The sequence below is a fragment of the Chiloscyllium plagiosum genome, chromosome 4 (assembly GCF_004010195.1).
Source record: "Chiloscyllium plagiosum isolate BGI_BamShark_2017 chromosome 4, ASM401019v2, whole genome shotgun sequence".
NCBI classification, from domain to species: Eukaryota; Metazoa; Chordata; class Chondrichthyes; order Orectolobiformes; family Hemiscylliidae; genus Chiloscyllium; species Chiloscyllium plagiosum.
The window spans coordinates 74,167,629-74,185,270 of NC_057713.1; the positions used below are offsets into that span (position 1 = coordinate 74,167,629).

Here is a 17,642-nt window from a genome sequence, read left to right on the forward strand (position 1 = left end):
CAATCCAGGGGCTTGGTCATGGTCAAACAGACTCTTGGTCTTCTCAGGGTGCAGGAATCTGTTTCCTTACAGTCTGGGGAATTGGCCAGTCAATCCTGCAGCTCAAGTACCGCCAAAGTGAGAATTATGGGTAGGTCAATCAGGGCATTGTGGAAACATCAGTCAGGAGTGTAGGCCACCTTTTTCTCCAATGAGAAAGGGATTAGTTATGATGGAAGTAGATAGAAGAGCAGTCATTGTTGATGCAGGAGCAAGAGAGGTGGTGAGATGTCCACAGTGAGTGAGTAGGAAGCAAAGTGACAGGCAAGGTTTATTGTCAAGAATGTGTTGCTGGGAAAGCACAGCAAGTCAGGCAACATCCGGGGAGAAGGAGAATTGACGTTTCGGGCATAAGTGATTCGTCAGGAATGATGAAGGGCTTATGCCTGAAATGTCAATTCTCCTGCTCCGCGGATGCTGCCTGACTTGCTCTGCTTTCCCAGCAACACATTCACGACTCTGATATCCAGCATCTGCAGTCCTCACTTTCTCCTAGGCAAGGTTTTTTGTTTGGAAGGATGAGATAGGTGAGAGCTGTTGGGTTTACGTGATGCAGTGGTGACCATTGTAGTCAATGAGCCTTGGTGAGAGGCATGTGATGTGGCAGAATTACAGTCAGTGATGGCCCTGTGAGGGTGAGGTAGCATAGAGAAGATGTGGAGCACAGGAGACCATTGACTTTCTTCCCAAACTGCTAGACGTCCCACTTCTCATGTGATATACATCTTGGAAAGGCAAATCAGGGCAGGACATATACACATAATGGTAAACTCCTGGGGAGTGTTGCTGAAAAAAAGAGACCTTGGAGTACAAGCTCATAGTTCCTTGAAAGTAGATTTGCAGGTTGAAAGGGTAGTGAAGAAGGTTTTTAGTATACTTTCTTTTTTTGGCCAGAGCATTGAGTATAGGAGTTGAGAGTTCATGTTGTAGCTGTCCAGGACATTAGTTCAGCCACTTTTGTAATATTGCATGCAATTCTAGTCTCCCTGCTATAAGAAGTATGTTGTGAAACTTGAAATGGTTCAGAAAAGATTTACAAGGATGTTGCCAGGGTTGGAGGATTTGAGCTATAGGGGGTGGCTGAATAGGCTGGGGCTGTTTTCCATGAAGCATCGGAGGCTGAGGGGTGACCTTATAGAGGTTTATAAAATCATGAGGAGCATGGATAGGATAAATAGTCAAGATCTTTTCCCTTGGGTGGAGTGTCCAGAACTAGAGGGGAAAAGGGTGAGGGGGAAGATTTAAAAGAGACCGAAGGGGCAACTTTTCCATGCAGAAGGTAGTGCATGTACAGAATGAGCTGCTAGGAAAGTGATGGAGGCTGGTACAATTACAAAATTTAAAAGGCATCTGGATGGATATATGAATAAGAAGGGTTTAGATATGGGCCAGCTGGCAAATGGGACTAGATTGGGTTAGGATATCTGGTCAGTATGGATGAATTAGACCGAAGGGTCTGTTTCCATGCTGTACATCTCTATGACTCTATGACTATATGACTCGGCACTGAACAGGGTGCAAGTTTGCTGTGTTTGGTGATAGACAGGAAAAAAGACTGCCTTCCTCTTTACTACCTATCTACCAGAACATCCAGATCCCTCTCTGTGAAGCAGAGAATCAGCTTTCCTTTCTCCTCGTGTATGTTTTGAATGTAAAGGTAAGTGCAGCACAAATTAGAGGTTAGGTCTTAGCTTGCAGCATCTGAAGTAGTGAGCAGCAGGGGTTTAAACGCTGGGGTTTAAAACTTTGGCATGAACACTGTAAGGTCTTAGAAATGATGAGCGATTCCACCTTCCCTGTGTGTGATTCCCTGAGTAATGTGCCTCAAAACCCCTTCCATGAATAAAGATCAGAAAAGTTGCTACAAGTCATGGCAGACCCAGTGTAATGAATTTCACATGACAACGCTTTAACTGAGAAATGGGAAATCCTACCCTGAGTGAAATAACTTGGTCTAAGTTGGGATAGGATTACCATATAAATATCCATTAATATTAACAACAAATTATTTTAGACTTGTACAGCTAAATGATTAACAGGACCTGACCAATCTGCCTGAAGTAACTTCCATTAGGTCCCTGCTTTCTCCAAAAGACATGAATGAATCTCACATAGAGATTAAATAGAGAAAGGTTTGACTAAAAGATTGCAATATTTTAGTTGAGTGTGAAAAGTTCTTTTTCGCTGATGTGATACAGTTTGGTGACTTGATTAGTTCAAACCTTTGATATTGCTAAAGCATTGTCCTTCTTCCTTACTAAATATAAAAATGATGCCACAGGCTTACTGAAATTGCTGCTGAAATATTTAATGCTGTTATATTGTGTGAACACTGAGGGTTGGGAAATTGAGTGCAGAAAGTTCTTGAGACTCAAGAAACAAAATTCTTGAATCAAAACTGAAATCCTTGTACAGCAGTGCCCTCTAATGTCTGACTCATGATATTGTACATACTGAAAGCATCAGAAACAATCATAAAGGACATGTGGGAAAGGACAGCTCAGAGAAATTGACTTTAATATTTCTGATAGCACAGCCATATTTTGACAAATATTAGACAAGATGTTTCTCACCAATTCACAGACAACCATACACAGCAGAACACAACCTTTATTTAATTTTGGCTGAAGGTGTATGGTTCCAATGTTAACTCCTCTTTTTTTTCCCATCAATTCTGCCTGATCTACTGAGTGTTTCCTGCACTTTCATTTTTTTCTCAGATTTCCACTATTTGATTTTGATAATACTTGCTACTCTTTCATCAATAAGGAGATTTATTGTGAAACTGCGGACTTGTTTGACTAGTTTCAACAGTTTAATTACAGCCTAATCTCATGTAGTCCAATTAACTTGTGGTTCTGGTACAAAACATAAACTTCAAAGAACTACATAATGCCTGTGATACCAACATATAAAATCAGAATATGAAAATTGAATTCAACTGTTTAAAATGCACGTTTAAAACCAGTTTATGACAAAAAATAAGTTTGGGACCTATAAACTAATATTTCAAGTATTCTTATTCGCATTATTTCTAAGTTATAAATTTTAACATTCAGCTTTTGCTTTCTAGACACACAAACCAAGAAAACTGCAGCAGCCAGTCTTTTCTAAAATAACCATTGGTAATCTTCCAGTTAAACTGAGTCTAAGCTACAAGAATATGGAAAACGAAGTTCACAATGTAAAATGCTTGTGGAATGGGGTATATTCATGATTGAGATTGCACAGCATTGTGTCTCTTATGCAAATTAACCCGACTTATTATTAATGCGTTGAAGTAGAGCAATGAAGCATTAACAGCATCCAAGGAGCCGGAAAATCGACATTTTGGGCATAAGCCCTTCCTGATGAAGGGCTTATGCCCAAAATGTTGATTCTCCTCCTCCTCAGATGCTGCCTGACCTGCTGTGATTCTCCAGCGCCACACTCTTGACTCTGATCTCCAGCATCTGCAGTCCTCACTTTCTCCAATGAAGCATTAACCTTTATTATACCCCCTTGCACAGTTTCTTTCCCTGTCCATTTCTGATTTTAATGGATAAGTCATTCGAAATAATACATTACCGCTGCACAAATCATTTTGGAATCACAAGGCAGATTGCAGGAGATGAGCAAATCATGCAAGTGTAAAAAATGATGAGCATGTTATTGACTGATTGGTTTCTATATCACGTAAATGAAGTGTGCTGGTGATGAAGAAAGGAAGACTTTGTACCACTTTATCCCTGTTACAGTATTAATATTCACAAGGCCAACTGAATTATATACAGGTAGTTCTGGGTTAACACACAGTTTGGCAGCACGATTTGGCTATAATGTCACTGAAGAATTGGGGAACAGAATTTTGGAGAACGTTTACCTCCGTTGACAATAGCGTGATTCCAGCAGGGATCAGTTCATGCACTTCATTCTACGCATGTGCTGATGTCGCGCTAAAAGCTTCACTCTGTTTTGGCATGTACAACATCAGTGTGGTCTTCATACCGTACTGCGCATGCACTGATGTCAGCTACTGTTGGAGCAACTTTCTGGGAAAGGTACTTTACAGAGAGTAGCTTTCTTACATTTTTTAAATGTATTATATCAAATCTACTTTTATTTCATTTATAAATATGATTTCAGCCTTCATTTGAGCTGTGCCATACTTTGCAATCGACTTTTGGGTGATTATGAATGAAAACTTTTGCTAGTCTGCCCCAACCCCACTTTTTCCATAGACCCCATTATTTCTATTACGCTACTTTCTATTAAACAAGGCTTCTCTGGAATGCAACTCCCTCCACTCCAACCCCAACCTCACCATCAAACCTGCAGACAAGGGGGGTGCAGTAGAAATGTGGCGCACTGACCTCTACACTGCTGAAGCCAGGCGCCAACTCGCAGACACCTCCTCCTACTGCCCCCTTGATCACAACCTCACCTCCCATCACCCAATCATCTCCCAGGCTATCCACAACCTCATCACCTCTGGGCATCTCTCATCCACAGCCTCCAACCACATTGTCCTTCCTAAGATTCACAAACCTGACTGCCCCAATCGACCCATTGTCTCATCCTGTGCCTGTCCCACCGAACTCATTCCTTCCTACCTCGACACTGTTCTGTCTCCCTTAGTCCAGGAACTGCCCACCGATGTTCGTGGCCTCCCCCATACCCTTCACCTCCTCCAAGACTTTTGTTTCCCCAGCCTCCAAAGCCTCATCTTCACCATGGACATCCAGTCCCTGTACACATCGATCCACCACGACAAAGGCCTCCAAGCACTCCGTTTCTTCCTCTCACGCCATCCCAACCAGTACCGTTCCACTAACACCCTCATCTGCCTGGCTGAACTGGCCTTCACCCTCAACAACTTGTCCTTCCAATCCTCCACTTCCTCCAAACCAAAGGGGTAGCCATGGACACCTGCATGGGACCCAGCTATGCCTGCCCGTTTGTCAGATATGTGCAACAGTCCACCTTCCGCAGTTACTGGCACCGCCACCCGCCCCCCCCCACCCCCAACCTGTTCCTCCACTACATCGATGACTGTATAGGCGCTGCCTCGTGCTCACACGAAGAGATCGAACAGTTCATCAACTTTACCAACACTTTCCACCTCAACCTCAAATTCACCTGGACCATCTCGGCAACCTCTCTCCTCTTCCTGGACCTCTCCATCACGGTCTCTGGCGGCAGACTAACCACAGACATATACTACAAGCCCACTAACTCTCACAGCTACTTAGACAACACCTACACCCACCCTACCTCCTGTAAAAATACCATGCCTTATTCCCAATTCCTCCGTCTCCACCGGATCTGTTCCCAGGATAACCAATTTCACCTCAGAAAGTCCCAGATGGCCGCCTCCTTCCACGATCACAACTTCCCTTCTCACATTGTTGACGATTCCCTCCACTGCATCTCCTCCACTTCACACACCACCGCCCTTGAACCCCACCTCCCCAATGCAACAAGAACAGAACCCCACTGGTCCTCAACTTCCACAGCCCCCTCCCCACCTCCGCATACAACGCATCATCCTCCACCATTTCCGCCACCTCCAAATGGACCCCACCACCAGAGATTTCCCTCCCCACCCCATCAGCATTCTGAAAAGACCATTCCCTCTGTGACTCCCTCCTCATATCCACACCCCCCACCAGCCTACACCACACACCTGGCACCATTCCCTACCACTGCAGGAAGTGCAAAACCTGCACGCACACCACTCCCCTCACCTCTGTCCAAGGCCCCAAGGGATCCTTCCACGTCAGAAGTTTACCTGTACTTTTACCAATTTCATCTACTGCATCCGTTGCATCCCGTGTGGTCTTGCCTACATCGAGGAGACAGGACGCCTTCTTGTGGATCATTTCAGAGAACATCTCTGGGGCACCCGCACCCCACTGCCCCGTGGCTGAACACTTCAACTCCCCCTCCCACTTTGTCAAGGACATGCAGGTCCTGGGCCTCATCCACTACCAAACTGTTGCCACCCAACGCCTGGAGGAACACCTCATATTCTGCCTTGGGACCTTGCAACCAAACAGGATAAATGTGGATTTCCCCTCCCCCCACATGATCCCAGTCCCAAGCCTCCAACTCAGCATTGCCCTCTGGACCCGTCCATCACTGTCCCCTATGACCTATCACCTTCTCTCTCATCTTCAGCCACCTATCACTTTCCCAGTTACCTCCCTCCAACTCTACCCCCTCCCATTTATCTCAGCCATGATCCACAAGCCTCATTCCTGATGAAGGACTTATGACCGAAACATCGATTCCGCTGCTCCTCAGATGCTACCTGACCTGCTGTGCTTTTCCAGCACCACACTCTCAACTCTGATCTTTAGCGTCTGCAGTCCTCACTTTCTCCTGGAATGCAACCATAGTGTTGTAGAAGAACTACTTGTACTTTCCAATATAAATCTTCCTGCAATTTTATGACAAGCAACCTCACATGTTGATGAGAATTAGCCTTATAGCACCAGGGTCCCAGGTTCGATTCCATCCTCAGGCTGTGTGGAGTTTGCATAGTCATTCCAGTGTATGCGTGGATTTCCTCCGGATGCTCCGGTTTCCTCCCAGTCCAAAAGTAGCAGGTCAGGTGAATTGGCCATGCTAAATTGTCCATAATGTTAGGTGCATTAGTCAGAGGGAAATGGGTCTGGATGGGTTGCTCTCTTTGGAGGGTCGGTGTGGACTGGTTGGGCCAAAGGGTCTGTTTCCACACTGTAGGGAATATAATCTAATCTATTTTAAGACATGTGCAAAAAAAGGATAAGGAGATCAGAAGTAACAGACACAAGTGCTGAAGTTCTGAAAGAAGACTGGTATGTGCTAGAAATATTAAAAAATTGGCACCTAATCATGGCCAATCCTTTTTCACTTCAAATATTAATGGTTTGTCTTTCACAATATCAACTACACATCCCAATATTTATGAAGGGGCAATGGATCTGTCCACAAAATATTTAGCATGCTCTCACATGAATACAGAAATTAAACTCATAATTACCCTTGCCACAAATAAAACATTAAACTATTTCAACTAGCAAGACAATGACTAAGAAAACAATCTCCCAACAGCTCACTCCGCTTCCCTAGACCTCTCAGTCTGTCTCTGGGAACTGACTCAACACTGACATCTACTTCAAACCCACCAACTCCGATGGTTACCTTGACTATACCTCCTACCATCTCCCCCCTAAAATTCCTCCCGTGATCCCTTACTCCCAATTCCTCCGCTTCTACTGTATAATTTAATGGAAATGGTCTTCTTAATCATGGTCTTGCTAGTTCATATAATTTAATATTTTATTTGTGGACATCCCTGCTTTTAGTCAATACCTTTACAAAAGGTTAAAATCTCAAATGTTTTGCAAACTATCCCAGCTTTACATATACTCAATATTGGAGACTCCACAACCTCTGGAGTAGAGAATTTCTCAACTGAATAAAGAGATTTTTCCTCAAATCAACCCTAAATGATCAATCCCTTACCATGAAACTGTGACCTGTATTTTAAGATTCCCTGATAAACAGAAACTCCCTGTGGAGTCCCATCAGAATCTTGAATGTTCCAATGAGATTGCGCTCATCTCATTCTTCTAAACATCAGAGGGCAGAGACCTAATTGACTCAGCCTCTCATCATTGAGCAACTCCATCATGCTATGGTCTTATGGCACTCCACTCTTTACTGCATACCAAATGTGAAAATACACTGTTTCCAGTTTTGACCATTACCCAATCCTCTATCCATGCTATCATCCCAACTCACTAAGTTATCTTGACCATTAACCTTTAGTGCGACACCTTATTAAAAACCTTATGGAAAACATGTTCTGGCTCCCCTTTAAGATGATCATGTGGGGGAGGTGTTGGTATAGTGTCTAGAACGTTGGTTTGTATTGCTACAGGTTTCACTGTGGCTGGTCTGTTATGTTAAATTCCAACCTACATTTCTGAAGCAAAGCAGAAATTTGACTATGAATCCTTGTTTCATTTTGGTGCAGGGGCTGTTGTGGTGAAATGATTGTTTCCTTACCTCTGGGCCAGGAGCCTGCGTTTAAGTCCCATCTACTTTCGAGAGGCATAATAATATCCCTGAACAGATTAAGATTTTTTTTAAATCAAAGCTGACCTTGTTAGGTATACTCTTTAAAAAAATTATGAAGGAGTCCCTTTAAGAAAACCATGTTGATTTGTTCTAATATTAAATCAAGAAAGAAACAAATACAGTTAACACTTTTATTGCAGTGTTATTTATTGATACAAGTTAAATTCAGTAATAATGCCTTCATATAGTGTACAACTAAAATAATTCCGTTGGATCTAGAATTTTAGAAACAATTTCAGCAAGCTATCAAACCAGTAGTCATTATTTCAAAGAAGAAAGTTCATAGAAGTAGGCACCAAGCACTTTGATTCCCTGAATGTAGTTAGACCTGTTGAAGGAACAATAAAAATTGTAAGAATATATATTAAAGTCTCTCTGATCAGGCAGCATCTGAGGAGCAGGAGAATCAACATTGAGCATTAGCTCTTCTTCAGGAAACATCGATTTTCCAGCTCCTCAGATGCTGCCTGACCAGCTGTGCTTTTCCAGCACCACACTCTGACTCTGATACTACAGCATCTGCAATCCTCACTTTCTCCCATATTTAAGTCTCTGTTATGGCTTGACTCCTGCCCATCATCAGTTTCAAAAGTTTGAAGAGTGCCCCTCAAATTGCATTCATCCAATCTTTGCTTTACTACAGATGGCAACAGCTTCCACACCTAGGCTTTCACATTCCAACTCTGCCCTTAAAATCCAGTCTTTGACCAAGAATTTGGTACAGCCTCTCTGCCCCAATTTGACTCAATGTTCCTTCACTTGATTCCTCCTTGGGGAAATGCCCCGAGATGTTGTCCTACAGGAAAGGCTTTATATAAATAGAAACTGACATTCTATATAACTTGCAAAGTATTATGCCAAACATTAGTAGTGATCGAGCAGGTTTACAAAAATCTAAATAGGGCAAATAAAAATGGAAAAAGATACAAAAGCATAATTACTTTTATGAAGTGGAGGCTGCTACTGGTTTGGTGCTTGGTTACATTGATGCATTAGGGGAAGCTAGCTTACTAGCTGCAGAAAGGAATTAGAAGTGCCTGCTAACATAAAAAATAGAAAATATTGGAGACAATCAGTAGATCTGGCTGCATTTATGGAAAGTGAAAAGAAGTGTCTGTGTGGGTTTCCTCCGGGTGCTCTGGTTTCCTCCCACAATCCAAAGATGTGCAGGTTAGGTAAATATGCCATGCTAAATTGTCCATAATGGTCAGGTTAGGTGCATTAGTTAGGGGTAAATATGGGATAATAGTGTAGGGGAATGGGTCTGGGTGGATTTCTTTGGAGGGTCGGTGTGGACTCGTTGGGCCGAAGGGGCTATTTCCACACTGTAGGGATTCTGTGATTTAACTTAGTTGGAGCTGGGATCACATTGGACTCAATGTCAATTCCATTTCTCTCCCCATAAATGCTGCCAGACCGACTGAATTTCTCCAGCATTGTGTTTGTTTCAGATTTTCAGCATTTGTAATATTTTGCTTTTATAGATAGTCATGCTGTTATGAGCAGATGAAATGGGGTGGAAAGATATTCAGCAGCATTAACCATTAAAAATTCATGGAATGTGGGCTTCGCTGACTAGGCCAGAATTTGTTGCCCATCCTCAAGTGCCCTCAAGAAAGTGATGAGCTGCCTAGGGACACTGGCTATGATCTTAGGTTGGAAGTTCCAGGATTTTGACCTAGCAGCACTGAAGGAATTGTGAAACAAATCCAAATGAGGTTGGGGAGTGGAGTGGAGGGGAATTTGCAGGTGATGTTCCCATGTATCCGTTACCCTTGCTTGTGGAAAGTGCTGTTGTGGTGTAGGCGTACAAACATTTACCTACTGTAAACTGTTACTTTTATACACAGATATATTCCTAAATGCAGCTTAATTCTGTTTTCATTTTGAGAACATAGATTTCAACCATATATCAACCTGAAGCAGCTTATTTTTTCCTAAGTATTTTGACTGATCATGAAGAGTAGATCAGAGAGGTTGCAAATGTACTGAATAAAAAATAACTGACCCTCTCAGAAAGAAGGGAATTGTCTATATCCACCACATGTGTTGTGTTGTGTTATACAGGTAGGTGGAATTGGCATTAAGAAATGAGAGGAGTAATTGAGAACATTAATGGAATGTGTGCATGTACTTACATAAAGAGTAGCAGACTAACTAGACAATAAGACAAAATCTGATTGGCGGAGTGTCCTGAGCTATTGGTTGGTCAGGATGGGAGGTGATGGTGGGAAGGGCAGGAAATGGGTTAAGGACATAATTAAAACAAACATATTAGATTCCCTACAGTGTGGAAACAGGCCCTTAGGCCCAATCAGTCCACACAGGCCCTCCGAAGGATAATCCACCCAGACCAGTTTCCCTCCGACTAATGCACCTAACACAATGGGCAATTTAGCATGGCCAATTCACCTGAACTTCACATCTTTGGACTGTGGGAGGAAACCGGAGTACCCAGAGGAAACCCACGCAGACACGGGAAGAATGAATCGAACCTGGGACCCTGGTGCTGTGAGACTGCAGTGCTAACCACTGAGCCACCATGCTGCCCCTAAAATGTATCTGTATTCTTGCTTACTCTGCAAGCCTATGTGAATATCCTAGAAATACATCCTCCCAATACAGGGCAGCAAAAGCCACAGACACTCGTCAGTATTTATAGGAAGAAAACGCTGAGCGGGAAGAAGCTAACATTATTTTGTCTGAATGTAATTGTAGAGATGCACAAATTAACAGAAGTACTGAAATAACAAACTCAAAGAGGTGATTGGGGACAATACTTAAGCAAAGTATTATCTCTTACCGGTTGATTTTCTCATTCTGTGAATGAGCACCATCATCTGCAGCTCCAACCGGCAGTAACAGAACACTTTTTCCTGTAGCTTCCTGGAATGTCAGGGTAACTGGAATACTCCCACCTTCCCTGGTCATGTCTGGTTCAATTCCAAATACTTCAGGAAAGAAAAGAAAAGAGTGTTTATAGGTTTGTCATTAAAAACAAGATTAAAAATACACTGCAAGCATTAGCCAGTTGCATTATCACTACTCAGGATCCAGTGACCTAGAGTCAGAGTTGTATATCACTGAAATAGACCCTTCAGTCCAACTCGTCCACACTGACTAGATATCCTAAATTAATCTAGTCCCATTTTCTCGCATTTGGCCCATATCCCACTAAGCCCTTCCTACTAGTGTACCCATCCAGGTGCCTTTGAAATGTTGTCATTGTACAAGCCACCACCACTTCCTTCAGCATTTCATTGCATACACACTTTTGAAATGAAAAACTTGTAACTCACGTTTCTTTTATTCTCCTCACCTTAAACCTACACCATGTTGTTTTGGACTCACCTACCCTGGGAAAAAGACCTTGGCTATTCACCCTACCCATGCCCTTATGATTTTATAAACCTCTATAAGGTCACCCCGCAGTCTTTGATACTCCATGGAAAATAGCCCCAGCCTATTCAGCCTCTTCCTATACCTCAAATCTTCCAATCTTGGCAATATTCTTGTAAGTCTTTTCTAAATTCTTTTAAGTTTAACAATATCTTTCCTATAGCAGGGAGACCAGAATTGAATGCAATATGTCAAAACCAATGTCCTGTTCAGCCATAACAAGGAAGAAGGGAGAAGCGCACAGATTGCCCAAGAAAATAATAGATCAGAGGTTTGGGAGCAATTTAGAATTCAGCAAAGGACCAAGGAATTGATTAAGAAGTGGAAAATACAGTATGAAAGTAAGGGAACATAAAGACTGAGACTAAGAATATCTATAGTTATGTGAAGAGAAAGAGACTGGTGAAGACAAATGTGGATTCCCTACAGCCAGAAATGGGGGTATGTATAATAAGGGATAAAGAAATGGCTGAGCAACTGAACACATGTTGGTTCTGTCTTCACAAAAATCGACACAAATCAGATACCAGGAATGTTGGAGAATGCAAGACTTAGTGACAGGGAAGAACTGAGGGAGATCAGTATTAGTTGAGAAACGACACTGGGAAAATTGAAAGTGGATAAATCCTCAGGGCATGATAATCTACATCCCAGAACACTTAAGGAAGAGGCTCTAGAAATAATGGATGTATCGGTGATCATGTTCTAGTATTCTGTAGACTCTGGAAGAGTCCCTGCAGATCGGAGGGTAGCTAATGCTACTCCAATATTCAAGAAGGGAAATAGGGAGAAACCAGGGAATGAGACCAGTAAGCCTAACATCGGTAGTGGGGAAAATTCTCAAATCCATTATTAAGGACTTTATAGTGGAGCATTTAGAAAGCAGTGGCAGAATCAGACAGTTATCATGGATCTATGAAGGGGAAATAATACTTGAGAAATCTGTTGGAATTTTATGAAGTTGTAACTGGTGAAGTTGACAAGGGAGAGTCAGTGGTATATTTGTCAAATGCTTTCTAAAAGTCCAAAGTCCCACATAAGAAATTATTGTGCAAGAATAAAATGCCTGGCATCGGGGGAAGTCTAACAAAATGAATAGAAAACTGGTTGGCAGAGAGGAAACAAAGAGTAGGAGTCCATGGACCCCTTTCCAATTAGTGAGTTGCCACAGGATCAGGGCTGGGACCCCAACTATTCACAATATCTATTAATGATTTGTATGTGAGAACAAAATGTAACGTCTCAAAGTTTGCAGATGATACCAAGTTAGTTGGGAGGGTGAACTATGAGGATGCAGAGGTCCTTCAGCGTGATCCGGGCAGGTTGGGTGGGCAAATCAATGGCAGATGCTGTACGATTTGGATAATTGCAAGGTATTCATTTTGGAAGCAAAAACAAGAAAGCAGATTACTACCTGAATGGCTATAAAAATTGGAAGATGGGAGTGTACAGCAGGACCTGGGTGTCCTTGCACACCAGTTGCTGAAGGTAGGCAGGCGGTAAAGAAAGCAGATGGTGTGTTGCCCTTCATTGCGAGGGGTTTTGAGTACAGGAGCAGGGGTGTGTTGTTGTAGTTATACAGGGCCTTGATAAGGCCGCATCTAGAATATCGTGCGCAGTTTTGGTTTCCCTTTTCCGAGGAAGGATGCTCTTGCTTGAGGGAGTGCAGCGAAGGTTTACCAGGCTGATTCAGGGGGTGGCAGGACTGACGTATAAAGAGAGACTGACAATGTTAGGATTGTTATCCACCTTCAGGCCATTCAGTTTATTCTAGCTGCTTCTCCTTGGTGATGGCATCCATACTCAGCTCTGCGCCTCACTCCCAACTCCTGCATTCAATGCTCTGACCAATGAAAGCAAGTGTGCCAAAGATTTTCTTTGACCTCTGTCTACTTGAGTGACTGCATGGTGAGGTGGGGGGAATCTCAGACTTATAAAATTTTAAAACGACTGGACAGTGCAGATGCAGGGAGGATGTTTCTGATAGGGAGTGCATCCAGAACCAGGGGTTACACTGAGGATTCTGGGGGACTATTTAGGATGGAGATGAGGAGACATTTCTTCACCCAAAGAGAGATGAGCCTGTGGACTTCATTACCGCAGGAAGTAGTTGATGCCAAAACACAATGTATTCAAGAGGCAGCTGGATGTAGCACTTGGAGCAAATGGGATCAAAAGATTATGGGGAGAAGGCAGGATTAAGTTAGAGTTGGATGAGCAGCCATGATTGCGATGAATGGCAAAGCGGGCTCAAAAGGCTGAATGGCCTCCCTCTGCTCCTGTGTTTCTAACTTCCACTCCGGTACTCAATGCATCGACCAAGAAAGGCAAGCGTACCAAATGCCTTCTTCACTACCGTAATTACCTGAGACTCCACTTTCAAGGAACAATGCACCTGCTCAGAGGTTCAATAAGTATAAACTGAATTGCCTCACTAAAATACCAACACCTCACATTCTCCAAATTAAACTCCATCTGCCACTCCTCGGTCCATCAGATCAAGGTCCCATCGTACTCGGAGATAACCTTCTTGGCTATCCATTAAACCACCAATTTTGGTGTCATCTGCAAACTTAATAAACATACCTCCTATATTCACATCCAAATCATCAATAAACATGACAAAGAGCAGTGAACCAAGTCATGATCCTTGGAGCACACCTCCGATCACAGGCCTCCAGTCCAAAAAAAACAACCCTCCATTGCCACCACCTTCTGTCTTTTACCTTCAAGCTAACTTTGTATCTAACGGCTAGCACTTCCTGGATTCCATGTGATCTAACCTTGTTGACCAGTCTATACCTGACATATGTCTCCTCCTTTTTCTTTACCAGAGCCTCAATTTCTCTAGTCTTCAGCATTCCTTACACCTAACAGGCTTGCCTTTCACACTAACAGGACCAGACAGAATTCCTGTTCTCTGTCTCATTTTTGAAGGCCTCCCACTTTCCAACCAGCTTTTCACCTCCCAATCAATTTTGAAAGTTAGGACAAATTTACTGCAGATATTGTAAATTTGTAGAAATCTCAGTGGGATCAGGCAGCATCCATGGACAGAGAGCAAGCTAACATTTCAAATCTAGATGACTCATCAGAGCTAATGAACTTAGTTTTTGAAAGTTCTTGCCTAATACCATTGCAATTGGCCTTACTCCAATTTAGAACTTTAACCTTTAAATCAGGTCTATCCGTTTCCATAGCCATTTTAAAACTAAATAGAATTATAACCATTGGCCACAAAGTGCTCCCCCACAGACACCTCAGTCACTTACCTTGTTTGATTTCCCAAGAGAAAGTCAAATTTTGTTCCTTCGAATAAGAACATTTTGTATACGCTTAAAATTCCTCTTCATCCAAGCCCTTAATATTATGGCAGTTCCAGGCTATGTTTGGAAAATTAAAACTGCCTACCTTTACAAACCTACTATTCTTATAGATATCGGATGTCTCCTTAAAAATTAGTTTCTCAATTTCCTGCTGCCTCTTAAATTTGGGGTGAGGGGGCACCTATAGTACAATCCCAATGAGCTGCTCATCCCTTTCTTATTTCTCATTTCACCCCAAATATACAGCCACAAAGTTATCACTAACCAAAAACTCCACATCCCCTCTTCTCCTGCCCTCCTTTCTCTATTTTCTATAATCTGGAGCATTAAGCTGCCAGCCTTGCACTTCCCTGGGTCACATTTCTGCAATAGCTATGATACCAAAGAATCCATCCCTCCTCACATTTTCCAAAACAATATAATTGTTTGAGAAGGGGATTGCCACAGAAGACGCCTGCACTACCTGCCTACTCTCCTACCTTTCCTAGAGGTAACCCATTGATCTGACTGTATCTGTGATTTTTCTACCTTCCTCAAACTGCTAACCATCAGATCTCCTGGCTCCTCTCAACTCCTCATTGCTTCTACTTGCTGCTATAACCTATTCATGTGATCTGGTATGATTTGCAACAAAACATTTCTTCAGTCATAATCATCAGGAACATTGAAATTCTCCCCGATCTTCCACACCTGACAAGAACAACACATCACTCCACAAAAGGCCATCTCTGCACCTTAAACAATCTCCAGAAAATAGCACAGTCTTACTTCTCTATAAACAATGCTCTAGGATAACTTCTGCTCTATTTTTTATTCCTAAAAAAATTAATCTACCTACTAGAATTTCAAGAAATGGAAGTCCTTGCATAAGATATTGTCAGAAATCAATGCCTCCAACCCCAGCCTTTTCAATTCAATATTTATTCTCTCTTTATTACAATTAGATAAATGTCACAAAAGATTGTTGGATCCAATTTGTCAAATAGTCTAAACTGCAGGGTTTAGGGGACATCCTGGAATCTGACATACTTACCTCTTGGAGTCAGGGTGAAAATAGATCTTACTTCAGCAATTTGTAGTGTTCTTGTTTGTCTCCTTTCTTGCTTTCAAAAAGTGTTGGTCCATTCACACCATCTCAAAAATTCTGTTATGCTATTCTCATTCTCTGACTATGCATCGAGCCTTTTGCCACTTCCTTATTCCTTTTTGATCACAGAACCTCTGTCTTTTTCCCCACACTCCTCTTTTTCCTTTAAACCTCACATCTCTAAAGTCCCTCAGGTTTGGTGAATGCTCATTGTCACGACACATTAGTCCTGTTTCTGTCCCCAAATGCTAACCAGACTTCTAGCTTCTTTCCCTAGTTGTATTTCAGATTTCCAGCATCCACAGTACTCTACTGTTTGCAAAGGAGAAAGGATGTTAAAGTATTAAAATCTGGTTCATTAACTATTTCTAATGAGTATGGATGTAATCTAATGAAGGGACAGCAGAGACATTATTACAGTAGTTTACTAGGAAAGGAAATAACATTAGCTGCTTGTCAATCAACTGATGTTAACAAAAATGGGTGATAGAGCAAGTCTAGACAAATACAAACCAGTTAACTTAAAAAAAAACTAACAGCAAAACTCACAACTGACCTTGGAGGAACCTGTGTAGGAGAGCTCTCAGCACAGGAGAAGCTAAGTGCTTAGTTTTTAAGAGTAACCTTGCTGTAAGTCTACAATAGTGAGTAGAGTGGGTTCTTCCTTAATTATATGTTTTATTGAGATTGGTCTTGTGATTAAAATTTTAAAAGTATAAAACATAGGACTAAATTAGCTTGGAGCAGTGTGTTTTAGAGCAGTAAGATAGGGCTATTTTCTGGGTCTAAAGATTAAGGAGCAAAGATGGCCTTCAGTAGAGTGATGTGCTCTTCCTGACAGATGTGGTAGTCTAGGGAGAGTTTCCATATTACTGATGATTATGTCTGTAGGAAGTGTATTTAGTTCTGCATCCTATCAGATCGCATGGATCAGCTGAAGTGGCTGCTAGAGGCAATGAAGAATTTACAGGAGCTAGGGGATGTGATGGATGGCAGTTATAGAAAGGGAGAAAAACCACAGATACAGGTCAGGTAGATGGGTTGCCTCCAGGAAAGGTCGGAGAGGATGGCAGGTAGTGCAGGAGTCTCCTGTGGCTATCCCCATCTCAAGCAATGATGCTGTTTTGGAAAATGTAGGGGGTGTTGGACTCTTACTTAGATTAGATTAGATTACTTAGTGTGGAAACAGGCCCTTCGACCCAACAAGTCTACACCGACCTGCCGAAGTGCAACCCACCCAGACCCATTCCCCTACATTTACCCCTTCACCTAACACTACGGGCAATTTAGCATGGCCAATTCACCTAACCTGCAATTTTTTGGACTGTGGGAGGAAACCAGAGCACCCCGAAGAAACCCATGCAAACTAGGGGAACGTAGCATGAACAGCCAAGCTTCTGGTACCAAGACTGGCTGTAATGTTGCAAGGGATATGTTCAGTCCCAAGTGATTGATTGTGATAGGGGTCTGGTCAGAGGCACAGACAGACATTTCAGCGGCCAGTAGCGAGAAGTCAGACCGGTGTGTTGCCTCCCTGGTGCCAGGATAAGGGTATCAGGACAGAGAGCAGAATATTCTCAAAGAGGAGAGGGACCAACAGGGGTTGCTATGCACATTGGAATTAATGATATCGGAAAGGAAAAGGATGAGATTCTGAAGGGAGAATATAGGAACTTAATCAT

The 17,642-nt window shown here is 42.5% G+C and overlaps 1 protein-coding gene across 3 annotated transcripts in view; it reads right to left on the reverse strand.

Annotated features, from left to right (window-relative positions):
• Window positions 1-8,265: 8,265 nt before the first annotated feature.
• The window catches only part of LOC122549127 (cytosolic non-specific dipeptidase-like), a 67,305-nt gene continuing 57,928 nt past the window's right edge, over window positions 8,266-17,642 (reverse strand). For all 3 annotated transcript variants that reach the window (XM_043688443.1, XM_043688442.1, XM_043688444.1), the window contains 2 exons: window positions 10,952-11,099; window positions 8,266-8,476 (listed from right to left, as the gene is read on the reverse strand). In XM_043688443.1, coding sequence (XP_043544378.1) covers window positions 8,410-8,476; window positions 10,952-11,099 — 215 coding nt within the window. In that variant the 3' untranslated portion in view covers window positions 8,266-8,409. The remainder of the gene's footprint in view (window positions 8,477-10,951; window positions 11,100-17,642) is intronic.